This window comes from Prunus mume, linkage group LG5, assembly GCF_029339155.1.
Source record: "Prunus mume cultivar Tortuosa linkage group LG5, ASM2933915v1, whole genome shotgun sequence".
NCBI lineage: Eukaryota > Viridiplantae > Streptophyta > Magnoliopsida > Rosales > Rosaceae > Prunus > Prunus mume.
In genome coordinates this window covers 10,620,343-10,634,371 of record NC_142702.1, presented here as the reverse complement: position 1 = coordinate 10,634,371, position 14,029 = coordinate 10,620,343, and the positions used below count along the sequence as shown (strand labels likewise).

General features: G+C 39.6%; 1 protein-coding gene and 1 non-coding gene across 2 annotated transcripts in view; one reads left to right on the top strand and one right to left on the bottom strand.

The window, feature by feature from the left end:
- Positions 1 to 5,779, top strand: part of LOC148916893 (uncharacterized) — a 42,563-nt gene extending 36,784 nt beyond the window's left edge. The window contains 5 exon segments of the mRNA XM_089052314.1: positions 603 to 3,730; positions 3,833 to 4,049; positions 4,052 to 4,479; positions 4,482 to 4,649; positions 4,793 to 5,779. Coding sequence (XP_088908440.1) covers positions 603 to 3,730; positions 3,833 to 4,049; positions 4,052 to 4,479; positions 4,482 to 4,649; positions 4,793 to 5,779 — 4,928 coding nt within the window.
- LOC148916894 (small nucleolar RNA R71) lies at positions 1,079 to 1,185 on the bottom strand. Its single transcript, XR_016127538.1, has one exon. It is a non-coding gene; the product is annotated as a small nucleolar RNA R71 (small nucleolar RNA).
- Positions 5,780 to 14,029: the final 8,250 nt, after the last annotated feature.

Here is a 14,029-nt window from a genome sequence, read left to right as displayed (position 1 = left end):
GCTTAATCTTGGTAGACATGTGAATGAATGAAGAGAATGCTATGCAAACATCCTGCCATGTGTTTTTTGGTTCTTTAACGTTTTCTTGCATGGTAATGACTCTTAACTTGGAACCAAAGTTGAACATCCCAATTAGGTTGCATATTAGGAGAATTTGATCAAAACCACACATCATATGGCTGATCATATATATGTAAACCAACTCTGGAAACAGGTTGGTAGTTGAATACGGTTTAATTTTATAAACATGGAATTGGTTTTGCAATGGTGAATTCGAAATCCCTGGTCTCATCCCTATTCTTCTTACATCAATATCTCATTCGCTGCTACATTCGTCTTGCATTTTAAGTTATCTTTCATTTACAACACAAACTACTCTCAATTTGTCACTTTCACTTTTAGTTAGGGTTCTTTCAAAACTAGTAATTTATAGAGGTCCAATCGGTCCCTGTGGTTCGACACCCTTACTTGTACCATTATACTAACCATATATTGGCACTTGGAAGGAACACAACAAAATTTTGGCGCCGTTGCCGGGGACTGATTTCAGTCCTCTGTGATTGCTTGTTCTCAAACCCTAATTTCGTTTTATTCTGTATCAGCTAGTGCCCAGACTAGCCGTATAGAAGAGGACAATAGTTCTTCTAGCCCAACGAGTGTAAATTCTTTCGATAACTCTAACTCTGACGGAGAAGAAGAGATGGCTGGCAATAACGATGACAACCGAGCTTTGGAAGATTATGCTCAACCGTTATACCAAATTCACCTTCGTGCATCTTGCTGCCTCACTGAAGCTAGAAATTATGAACTCAAATCTTCTCATTTTCACATGCTTCCTTCTTTTTATGGTTTACCTAACGAAGATCCATTATCCCATATTAAGGAATTCTACAATGTTGTGAGTGGTTTACCTTTGCAGGGAGTGAGTGAAGCAAATCTGAGGATGAGGGTTTTTCCTTATACATTGAAAGATAGAGCAAAGAATTGGCTAATGACTTTAGCACCTGGTTCGCTCACCACTTGGGATGCCGTAGCTAAGAAGTTTCTGGAGAAGTTTTTCTCAACTCAAAAGACAGCTACGTTGAGAGGGCAAATCTTCAACTTTAAACAAGATGATGGAGAACCTTTCAATGAATGTTGGGAGCGTTTCAAAGGCCTGTTGCTGCAATGTCCACATCATGGGTTACCTCTTTACTTACAAATGCAAATTTTTTATGATGGACTAACCCAAACATGTCAATCAACTGTGGATAATGCAGCAGGTGGAGCTTTGAAGAAGAAGAATGCGCAAGAGTCATATAACATTTATGAGATGTTGGGATCTAATGCTCAACACAAAGATACAAGAGGTAAACGAGTTGGAATGTATGAAATGAGTTCTAATAATGATCTTGCTTTGCAGGTGGCTAGTTTGGAAAAGAAGCTCGATTCTGTGCTCAATATGGCGCCTAAGATAGCTGAGGTGTGTGCCATTTGCAACATACCAGGTCATCCTACTTATCAATGCCCAGCTAGTGAGGCTTATCCCGAATTCGTTCAAGAGCAAGTGAATCTCATGAATTCTTACAATCAGAGGCCGAGGAATGACCCATTCTCTAATACATATAACCCTGGTTGGAGAGATCATCCCAATCTCTCATGGAAGAATAACAATCAATTTCAAAATTTCCAACCAAAGCCTGCCACTACGCTTGAAGATACTGTCAAAATGCTAGCTCAGAACACCGTTCAATTCCAGCAAACTACCAATAGTACTCTCCAACAACATTCAGCTGCTCTAACCAAAATGGAGACACAATTAGGTCAGATTGCTGATGCTTTGAGTCAAAGAGAACCCGGGAAATTTCCAAGCCAACCGGTGATACTTCAAAGGAACCAAGAGCAGGCCAAAGCGGTCATAACACTTAGAAGTGGCCCCACTCAAGAAGAGCATGAGAAACCGAATGAAGATCCAAGCAATGCCACTTCTTCGTATGAAGCTCCAAATTTTCACAAGGCTGAAAAACCTTACACTCCTCCAATCCCATTTCCTGGAAGACTTGCCAAAAGCAAGCAGGAGAAGTCATTTAAAGAAATTTTTGATATTTTAAGTAAAGTGAATGTTAATTTACCTTTGCTTGATGTCATTAGGAATATGCCAGCATATGGGAAATTTTTCAAGGAGCTAAACACTTATAAGAGGAAGTATGGACCTAATGAAAAGGTGATGGTGTCTGAAAATGTGAGTGCTGTGCTTCAAAGAAAGCTCCCACCAAAACTCAAGGATCCGGGCAGTTTTTCTATCAATATCACCATTGGAGACAAGCTAGTTGAAAAGGCTATGCTTGACTTGGGGGCTAGCATCAATTTAATGCCCTATTCAGTGTACCTTCAATTAGGTTTGGGGGGTTTGAAGGCAACAACTATTTCATTGCAACTTGCCGATCGATCAGTGAAATATCCAAGAGGTATAGTGGAAGATATCTTAGTTCAAGTTGACAAACTAATTTTGCCTGCTGATTTTGTAGTATTGGACATGGAAGAGGCTCCTATACATGATCGTGAGTTACCTATTTTGCTTGGGAGACCCTTTATGGCCACGGCAAAGACTATCCTAGATGTGCAAAATGGTCTCCTCACCATGACTGTGCTAGGAGAAACTGTACAATTCAAAGTGTTTGAATCTCTTTCTCACCCTTCTAGTTCACTTGATTGTTGTTTGATTGATGTGCTTGATTCACTTGTTTTCTCTAAGTTTTTGCTGGCACAATCCAATGATCCATTACAATATGTTTTGAGTCAATCTCAAGATGACTTTGATGAAGAAGTGCTCATGGAGATGGTGGCAGCCTTGGAAGCATTAAAACCATATCCCTCCACTTTTTCACCTCTTATAGAGCCATTAGGACCATCTGCCACACATCTGACCCCATCTATTGTTAAACCTCCAAAACTTGAGCTTAAACCACTTCCATCACATCTAAAATATGCTTACCTAGCTGAGTTTGAAACTCTCCCAGTTATCATAGCATCTGACCTCACCCCTTTGGAAGAAGAGAAGCTAATTAGGGTGCTAAAAGAGTTCAAATCAGCCATTGGTTGGTCTATTGCAGATATCAAGGGAATAAGCCCTACCATGTGCATGCATCGTATTTTATTGGAGGAGGGAGCGAAACCAACTCGTGAACCACAAAGAAGGCTCAATCCACACATGAAGGAAGTAGTGAGAGCTGAAGTGTTGAAGTTGCTAGATGTGGGTATCATATACCCGATTTCAGATAGCAAATGGGTCAGCGCTGTTCACGTAGTGCCTAAGAGGATTGGAATCACAGTGGTAAAAAATGAGCATAAAGTGCTTGTTCAAATGAGACCTGCAGCTAGTTGGCGTGTTTGCACCGATTACAGGAAGTTGAATTCGTACACTAGAAAAGATTATTTTCCTATGCCTTTTATTGATCAAATGCTTGAGCGATTAGCTGGTCACTCATATTATTGTTTTCTTGATGGATATTCAGGTTATAATCAAATTGCGATTGCTCCAGAAGATCAAGAGAAGACTACATTCACCTGTCCTTTTGGCACTTTTGCATATAGGAGGATGCCGTTTGGCCTTTGCAATGCCCCAGCAACATTCCAACGATGTATGCTGGCAATCTTTTCAGATATGATTGAGAGATTTATTGAGGTATTCATGGACGATTTTTCAGTTTTCGGTTCTTCTTTTGATACTTGTCTTAACCATCTCTCTCTAGTGCTTCAAAGATGTCAGGAAACAAATTTGATTCTCAATTGGGAAAAGTGTCAATTTATGGTGAAACAAGGTGTTGTGTTGGGGCATGTAATATCCAGCAAGGGTATTGAAGTTGACAAAGCAAAAATTGACATCATCTCAAATATGGCAGCCCCTACTTCAGTGAAGGGAGTGAGAAGCTTTCTAGGACATGCTGGTTTTTATCGTCGTTTCATTAAGGATTTTTCCAAGATCACTCATCCATTGTGCAATCTTTTGGCCAAAGATGTTGTATTTCACTTTGATAAAGATTGTATGAATGCATTTAATACCTTGAAACGTGAACCTCTGACTATGCTATTGGTGCTGTTTTAGGTCAAAGAGTAAATAAGCTGCCACACGTAATCTACTATGCAAGTCGGACATTAAACGATGCTCAACTCAATTACTCTACAACTGAGAAGGAGTTGCTTGCTGTTGTTTTCGCTTTAGAGAAATTTCGTTCATATCTTGTTGGCTCTAAAGTTATTGTTTACTCTGATCATGCAGCTCTTAGGTTTTTGTTGACCAAGAAAGATGCTAAACCACGTTTGATAAGATGGATACTCTTGTTACAAGAGTTTGACCTAGAAATTCGAGACAAGAAAGGGAGTGAAAATGTTGTTGCTGATCACTTGTCGCGCCTTGTTGATGAAAACCATGGAGATGGACAAATTTTGCCTCTCAACGAATCATTCCCGATGAAAAACTCTTTGTCATCCAAGATAAAGAGCCATGGTATGCTGATTTTGTCAATTATCTTGCTTCTGGTGTAATTAGAGATGATTTGACTTTTCAGGAGAGAAAGAAGTTCTTTTCAATGGTGAAACACTACATGTGGGATGAGCCATATTTGTTCAAGTATTGCCCTGACCAAATCATTCGAAGATGTGTTCCGAGAGTGAGCAGCAAAGCATACTAACATTCAGTCATGCATTGGCATGCGGAGGTCATTTCAGTGCCAAAAAGACAGCTTTAAAGGTTTTACAATCTGGTTTCTTTTGGCCTACATTGTTTAAAGATGCTTTTGATTTTTGCTCTAAGTGTGATAGGTGTCAGAAAATGGGGAGCATCAGTCGCAGGAATGAAATGCCATTAAACAACATTTTAGTGGTAGAGCTGTTCGATGTATGGGGAATTGACTTCATGGGACCATTCCCATCTTCTTTTGGATACATATACATACTAGTGGCAGTAGATTATGTATCAAAATGGGTTGAGGCAACAGCTACAAGAACTAATGATCACAAAGTTGTTTTGAATTTTCTCAAAGATATGATTTTCACTAGGTTTGGAACTCCGAGAGCTATCATTAGCGATGGTGGCAGTCACTTCTGCAACAAACCTTTTGAGGCATTGATGAAGAAGTACAACATCACACATAAAGTGGCAACTCCATACCATCCTCAAACCTCTGGACAAGTGGAAATCAGCAATAGAGAAATAAAGAACATCTTGATGAAAACCGTCAGCCCTACAAGGAAGGATTGGTCACTAAGGTTGAATGATGCACTTTGGGCGTATCGCACAGCGTACAAGACCCCAATTGGAATGAGCCCTTATCGACTGGTGTTTGGAAAGGCATGTCATTTGCCAATGGAGCTTGAGCACCGTGCATATTGGGCCATAAAGAAGTTCAATTTTGATCTCAAAGAAGCTGGTACAGTGAGGAAGCTCCAACTCAATGAGTTGGAAGAGCTCAGAAATGAATCATATGAGAATGCAAGGATCTACAAAGAACGAACCAAGCTCTACCATGACAAAGCAATTCTTAGGAAGGAGTTTCAACCAGGTATGAAAGTACTTTTGTATGACTCACGTTTGCGACTTTTTCCAGGTAAATTGAAGTCTAGATGGGTTGGACCATTCAAAGTGCTTCAAGTATTTCCCCATGGAGCTATGGAGATAGAAAACATCAAGAATGGGACCCGTTTTAAGGTCAATGGACAGCGTTTGAAGCCTTATTTGGAGAATGTTTCACAGGAGCAGGTTTATGTAGTTATGGATTCTCTCGAGTTCATGACAACTTAGACACACTACCATGTCTTGCCTAGACATTAAATAAAGCGCTTGCTAGGAGGCAACCTAGCTGGGTTTGTGTTCTTTCCTTTTATTTGTGTTAGTTTTTAGTTTTTATTTTATTTCATTCCATGCACACTGCCAATTTGCATTGCATCCATTCCATTCATTTTTTTTTAAGCATCGAGGACAATGCTTAGTTTAGGTTTGGGGGTGTGGGATTTTCGTTTGTTTCTAGTTCTGGTTAAAGTTTGCTTTTGCTTACTAATGTGAATGTATATGAGGTCTATGGTTTACAATGAGGACTACTGTGTTGTCATGAAAAAGTTCAGTATCATTATTTTTATTTTATTTTTTCAAAGCTGTTACTCTTGGAATCATGGTGGTTAAAGTATCATGCTCAAATTCTGGAAGAAGAATTGTGGAGACTACCCTAGAGAGTGATTTTGAGCCTATTTACTTCTTTGAGAGGGTTTAAAGTGTTTGTACTCCTATCTTTTTGCTTCAACTTCATTTCAAATGATCTCATTATTTTTGTTTGATTGAACGCTAAGAATTGTTCTCTTTCGCAGATACCATGTGTTTGGTAACACTCATGAATGAACTCATTGAGATGATGTTAGGCTATGCATGTCTTAACCACCAAAAGGCCTAATTTCTTACCTTTATGTGTGTGTCATTACCCCATTTTGAAGCCAATCATGTTTAGCCATTTTCTTTTCACATTTTTTTCCCCATATCCTTTTATCTCAATATGAGATATTTAGCCCATTACAGCTATACCCTATAGTTTGGGAATACCAAAGTGATGAAGACAAAGATAATTCGAGCTCTACATAAAGAATGTGGTGTGTACTGAGGTATGTGTGCTGGAATTGTAGAAAAAAGAAAGAAAACAGAAACAAAGTTTTAGAAAAGAAAAGAAAAAAAATCAAAGAGGATGTAATTTCTAAATCCTTCCATTATCACACGAATCCTGGATGCCACGACAAACAACAAAGATCAATTCAAGAGGAGAGCTTGCTGCTTTCACAAGGAAGACACTTTGGTATGTCCCAAGCTTTAGTATTTCCTATCCTTTCTTTCATAGCCCTGACCTAAGCCTTAACATTACAAACCTTGTGAAAGACCTAGCTGATCTTTGAGGATGTATTCATGAGTGATGCTAAGTATGTGTGCTATCCATATTCTTAGTGTTTGATTCCCTTCATGAGATCTGTCCAGAAATTGTGCTTTTATTTCATATTTCATATGTGAGGATTTTGATTTCCTTTTACATAACTTCACTCACATATGTTTGAGGAGAGACCGTGCCTTAGGATCTGAGTGAAAATTTGAGTGATATCTGTGAGGACTAGAGTTGAGGCGATTTCTATCTTTGGCATTTGAGTATGGTATCTTTGAAGTCATGGGACATAGAGTAATTATTTTATTTTTTTACACTTTATGATATGATTCTTTCAAGTGGCAGACTAGTGGTTTGAATGTATGACTAAGCTTTCATTGGTTCTTATTAGTTTGCTATAAGTATGCTTTAACCAATTTGCTTGCAAGTATACAGATGTTTGTGGGTGTCATCACTGTAAACCCTCAGGAGACACAACTCCTCCTATTAGGGACACCTAGGGTTTAAAGGCTTGTTGCACATGCTCAGGTGCAATCGTAGCTTGAAAGTGGTCTAGTTAGATTTTAGTGTCTTGTGTGTTTTCAGTTTCAGTTTTGCTCGAGGACTAGCAAAAATCAGGTTTGGGGGTATTTGATAACTCATATATTTTATACCATCCATTTCTAGTCTATTTGTGATGTTTTTGAGTTAAACATGTTGCGTTTACCCTATTTTGTGTTAGTATGCAGTTGCACCTACTTTAGGATCAAGTTGAAGGCAAAAGAAATCAAAACATGTCATTTTGGAGCTGGCCACTATTCAAACGTGGAAAGAAATTTCGTGACCTGTTTTGAAGTCCAAATAAAGATCCAAAGTGAACCTGGCTTGTTTAAAGACTAAGATGGGAATGGGAAAGTAATAGGATTTCTAGCCTGATTTGGAGGTGCCAAATAAGGCAAAAACGTGCAAAATAAAGGCTGATTTATTAGCATCTCTTTGGAATATCTGACAGCCTCTTTTACCCCATAAAAACTTGCCTTTTAGCCACTTTCACAGACCCTATTTATTTTGGACGAATTTCACAACCCTAGACATCCTTCTTTTTGTTATTCTCCCCTTTCACACACACTTAAACCCTAGCCGCCCATATATTTCCACCATCAAGACTCATCGCAGGAGGCTGTTCTTGGAGAAGTTCAACATCAGAATTGGTTCAAGGGTTTCCTCTCATGAATTTATTTTCACTCATGTTGTTTATTTTCGTTTTAATCTTTGTGAACATGATGTGTAACTAAATTCATAGCTAGGGATTTCGATGTAGCCTTGCAACATTGATCCATGTTTCTAAGTTAAAGTATTCAGTTCATCAATCTGTTTCTTGTTTCATTCACTGAATCTATTGTTAAATTTGTTTGTCAATTTTAATGTTTGATCACCATTAGGGTTGCCTACAGATTATCTAGTCAAGGTTATTGTAAACATCATGCTTAATCTTGGTAGACATGTGAATGAATGAAGAGAATGCTATGCAAACATCCTGCCATGTGTTTTCTTTGGTTCTTTAACGTTTTCTTGCATGGTAATGACTCTTAACTTGGAACCAAAGTTGAACATCCCAATTAGGTTGCATATTAGGAGAATTTGATCAAAACCACACATCATATGGCTGATCATATATATGTAAAACCAACTCTGGAAACAGGTTGGTAGTTGAATACGGTTTAATTCTATAAACATGGAATTGGTTTTGCAATGGTGAATTCGAAATCCCTGGTCTCATCCCTATTCTTCTTACATCAATATCTCATTCGCTGCTACATTCGTCTTGCATTTTAAGTTATCTTTCATTTACAACACAAACAACTCTCAATTTGTCACTTTCACTTTTAGTTAGGGTTCTTTCAAAACTAGTAATTTATAGAGGTCCAATCGGTCCCTGTGGTTCGACACCCTTACTTGTACCATTATACTAACCATATATTGGCACTTGGAAGGAACACAACAGACTCCTCCCACCATATTACGGTGTTCCCCAAGTTTTGGACTCAATCAGATATCGATTGGTCCGTGAAATTGGACAATTCAGGTTAAATGCGAAGTTCGTTACTGAAATGAAGTACATGGTGTATCGCATAGCTTTGCCATTGGATTTCACTAAAAATGCACCAAATGACTCCTCCCACTATATTATGGTGTTCCCCAAGTTTTGGACTCAATCCGATATCGATTGGTCCTTGAAATCGGACAATTCAGGTTCGTACGAAGTTCGTTCTGAAATGAAGTGGATGGTGTATTGCGCAGCATTAGCCATTTGATTTCACTCAAAACCCACCAAATGACTCCTTCCACCATATTACGGTGTCCCCACAGTTTTGGACTCAATCTGATATCGATTGGTCCATGAAATCGAACGATTCAGTTCCTAAGTTCGTTCTGAAATGAAGTGGATGGTGTATTGCATAGCATTAGCCATTTGATTTCACTCAAAACTCACGAAATGACTCCTCCCACCATATTACGGTGTTCCCCAAGTTTTGGACTCAATCCGATATCGATTGGTCCTTGAAATCGGACAATTCAGGTCCATACGAAGTTCGTTCTGAAATAAAGTGGATGGTGTATTGCACAGCATTACCCATTTGATTTCACTCAAAACCCACCAAATAACTCCTCCCACCATATTACGGTGTTCCCCAAGTTTTGGATTCAATCCGATATCGATTGGTCCTTGAAATCGGACAATTCATGTCCATCTGAAATTCGTTACTGAAATAAAGTGGATGGTGTATTGCACAGCATTACCCATTTGATTTCACTCAAAACCCACCAAATGACTCCTCCCACCATATTACGGTGTTCCCCAAGTTTTGGAATCAATCCGATATCGATTGGTCCTTGAAATCGGACAATTCAGGTTCATACGAAGTTCGTTCTGAAATGAAGTGGATGGTGTATTGCACAGCATTAGCCATTTGATTTCACTCAAAACCCACCAAATGACTCCTCCCACCATATTACGGTGTTCCCCAAGTTTTGGACTCAATCCGATATCGATTGGTCCTTGAAATCGGACAATTCAGGTTCGTACGAAGTTCGTTCTGAAATGAAGTGGATGGTGTATCGCATAGCTTTACCCATTGGATTTCACTAAAAATACACCAAATGACTCCTCCCACTATATTACGGTGTTCCCCAAGTTTTGGACTCAATCCGATATCGATTGGTCCTTCAAATCGGACAATTCAGGTTCGTACGAAGTTCGTTCTGAAAATGAAGTGGATGGTGTATTGCACAGCATTAGCCATTTGATTTCACTCAAAACCCACCAAATGACTCCTCCCACCATATTACGGTGTTCCCCAAGTTTTGGACTCAATCCGATATCGATTGGTCCTTGAAATCGGACAATTCAGGTTCGTACGAAGTTCGTTCTGAAATGAAGTGGATGGTGTATCGCATAGCTTTACCCATTGGATTTCACTAAAAATACACCAAATGACTCCTCCCACTATATTACGGTGTTCCCCAAGTTTTGGACTCAATCCGATATCGATTGGTCCTTGAAATCGGACAATTCAGGTTCGTACGAAGTTCGTTCTGAAATGAAGTGGATGGTGTATTGCACAACATTAGCCATTTGATTTCACTCAAAACTCACCAAATGACTCCTCCCACCATATTACGGTGTTCCCCAAGTTTTGGACTCAATCCGATATCGATTGGTCCTTGAAATCGGACAATTCAGGTTCGTACACGTTCATTCTGAAATGAAGTGGATGGTGTATCGCATAGCTTTACACATTGGATTTCGCTAAAAATACACCAAATGACTCCTCCCACTATTTTACGGTGTTCCCAAGTTTTGGACTCAATCCGATATCGATTGGTCCTTGAAATTAGACAATTCAGGTTCGTTCGAAGTTCGTTCTGAAATGAAGTGGATAGTGTACTTGCAGCATTCGCCATTTGATTTCACTCAAAACTCACCAAATGTCTCCTCCCACCATATTACGGTGTTCCCCAAGTTTTGGACTCAATCCGATATCGATTGGTCCTTGAAATTAGACAATTCAGGTTCGTTCGAAGTTCGTTCTGAAATGAAGTGGATAGTGTACTTGCAGCATTGGCCATTTGATTTCACTCAAAACCCACCAAATGACTCCTTCCACCATATTACGGTGTTCCTAAGTTTTGGACTCAATCCGATATCGATTGGTCCATGAAATCGGACCATTCAGGTTACGAAGTTCGTTCTGAAATGAAGTGGATGGTGTATTGCACAACATTACCCATTTGATTTCACTCAAAACCCATCAAATGACTCCTCCCACCATATTACGGTGTTCAACAAGTTTTGGACTCAATCCGATATCGATTGGTCGTTGAAATCGGACAATTCAAGTTACGAAGTTCGTTCTGAAATGAAGTGGATGTTGTATTGCACAACATTACCCATTTGATTTCACTCAAAACCCACCAAATGACTCCTCCCACCATATTACGGTGTTCCCCAAGTTTTGGACTCAATCCGATATCGATTGGTCCTTCAAATTGGACAATTCAGTTCATCTGTTCGTTCTGAAATGAAGTGGATGGTGTATTGCACAACATTAGCCATTTGATTTCACTCAAAACTCACCAAATGACTCCTCCCACCATATTACGGTTTTCCCCAAGTTTTGGACTCAATCCGATATCGATTGGTCCTTGAAATCGGACAATTCAGGTTAAATCGACGACGTTCATTCTGAAATGAAGTGGATGGTGTATCGCATAGCTTTACCATTGGATTTCGCTAAAAATACACCAAATGACTCCTCCCACTATTTTACGGTGTTCCCCAAGTTTTGGACTCAATCCGATATCGATTGGTCCTTGAAATTAGACAATTCAGGTTCGTTCGAAGTTCGTTCTGAAATGAAGTGGATAGTGTATTGCAGCATTAGCCATTTGATTTCACTCAAAACTCACCAAATGACTCCTCCCACCATATTACGGTGTTCCCCAAGTTTTGGACTCAATCCGATATCGATTGGTCCTTGAAACTAGACAATTGAGTTCGTTGAGTTAGTTCGAAATGAAGTGGATGGTGTATTCGCAGCATTAGGCCATTTGATTTCACTCAAAACTCACCAAATGACTCCTCCCACCATATTACGGTGTTCCCCAAGTTTTGGACTCAATCCGATATCGATTGGTCGTTGAAATCGGACAATTCAAGTTCGTACGAAGTTCGTTCTGAAATGAAGTGGATGTTGTATTGCACAACATTACCCATTTGATTTCACTCAAAACCCATCCAAATGACTCCTCCCACCATATTACGGTGTTCAACAAGTTTTGGACTCAATCCGATATCAATTGGTCGTTGAAATCGGACAATTCAAGTTCGTACGAAGTTCGTTCTGAAATGAAGTGGATGTTGTATTGCACAACATTACCCATTTGATTTCAGTCAAAACCCACCAAATGACTCCTCCCACCATATTACGGTGTTCCCCAAGTTTTGGACTCAATCCGATATCGATTGGTCCTTGAAATCGGACAATTCAGGTTCGTACGAAGTTCGTTCTGAAATGAAGTGGATGGTGTATTGCACAGCATTAGCCATTTCATTTCACTCAAAACCCACCAAATGACTCCTCCCACCATATTACGGTGTTCCCCAAGTTTTGGACTCAATCCGATATCGATTGGTCCTTGAAATCGGACAATTCAGGTTCGTACGAAGTTCGTTCTGAAATGAAGTGGATGGTGTATTGCGCAGCATTAGCCATTTGATTTCACTCAAAACCCACCAAATGACTCCTTCCACCATATTACGGTGTTCCCCAAGTTTTGGACTCAATCCGATATCGATTGGTCCTTGAAATCGGACCATTTAGGTTAAATGAAGTTCGTTCTGAAATGAAGTGGATGGTGTATTGCGTAGCATTAGCCATTTGATTTCACTCAAAACCCACCAAATGACTCCTTCCTCCCATATTACGGTGTCCCCACAGTTTTGGACTCAATCCGATATCGATTGGGCCATGAAATCGGACGATTGAGTTCGTACGAAGTTCATTCTGAAATGAAGTGGATGGTGTATTGCACAACATTAGCCATTTGATTTCCTCAAAACTCACCAAATGACTCCTTCCACCATATTACGGTGTTCCCCAAGTTTTGGACTCAATCCGATATCGATTGGTCCATGAAATCGGACGATTCAGGTTCGTACGAAGTTCATTCTAAAATGAAGTGGATGGTGTATTGCACAACATTAGCCATTTGATTTCATTCAAAACTCACCAAATGACTCCTCCCACCATATTACGGTGTTCCCCAAGTTTTGGACTCAATCCGATATCGATTGGTCCTTGAAATCGGACAATTCAGTTCATACGAAGTTCGTTCTGAAATGAAGTGGATAGTGTATTGCATAAAGCATTAGCCATTTGATTTCATTGAAACCCACCAAATGACTCCCCACACCATATTACGGTGTTCCCCAAGTTTTGGACTCAATCCGATATCGATTGATCCTTGAAATCGGACAATTCAGGTTCGTACGAAGTTCGTTCTGAAATGAAGTGGATGGTGTATTGCACAGCATTAGCCATTTGATTTCACTCAAAACCCACCAAATGACTCCTCCCACATATTACGGTGTTCCCCAAGTTTTGGACTCAATCCGATATCGATTGGTCCTTGAAATCGGACAATTCAAGTTCGTACGAAGTTCATTCTGAAATGAAGTGGATGGTGTATTGCACAGATTAGCCATTTGATTTCATTCAAAACTCACCAAATGACTCCTCCCACCATATTACGGTGTTCCCCAACTTTTGGACTCAATCCGATATCGATTGGTCCTTGAAATCGGACAATTGAGGTTTGTCGAGTTCGTTCAAATGAAGTGGATAGTGTATGCACAGCATTAGCCATTTGATTTCATTGAAAACCCACCAAATGACTCCTCACACCATATTACGGTGTTCCCCAAGTTTTGGACTCAATCCGATATCGATTGATCCTTGAAATCGGACAATTCAGGTTACGAAGTTCGTCTGAAATGAAGTATGTGTATTGCACAGCATTAGCCATTTGATTTCACTCAAAACCCACCAAATGACTCCTCCCACCATATTACGGTGTTCCCCAAGTTTTTGACT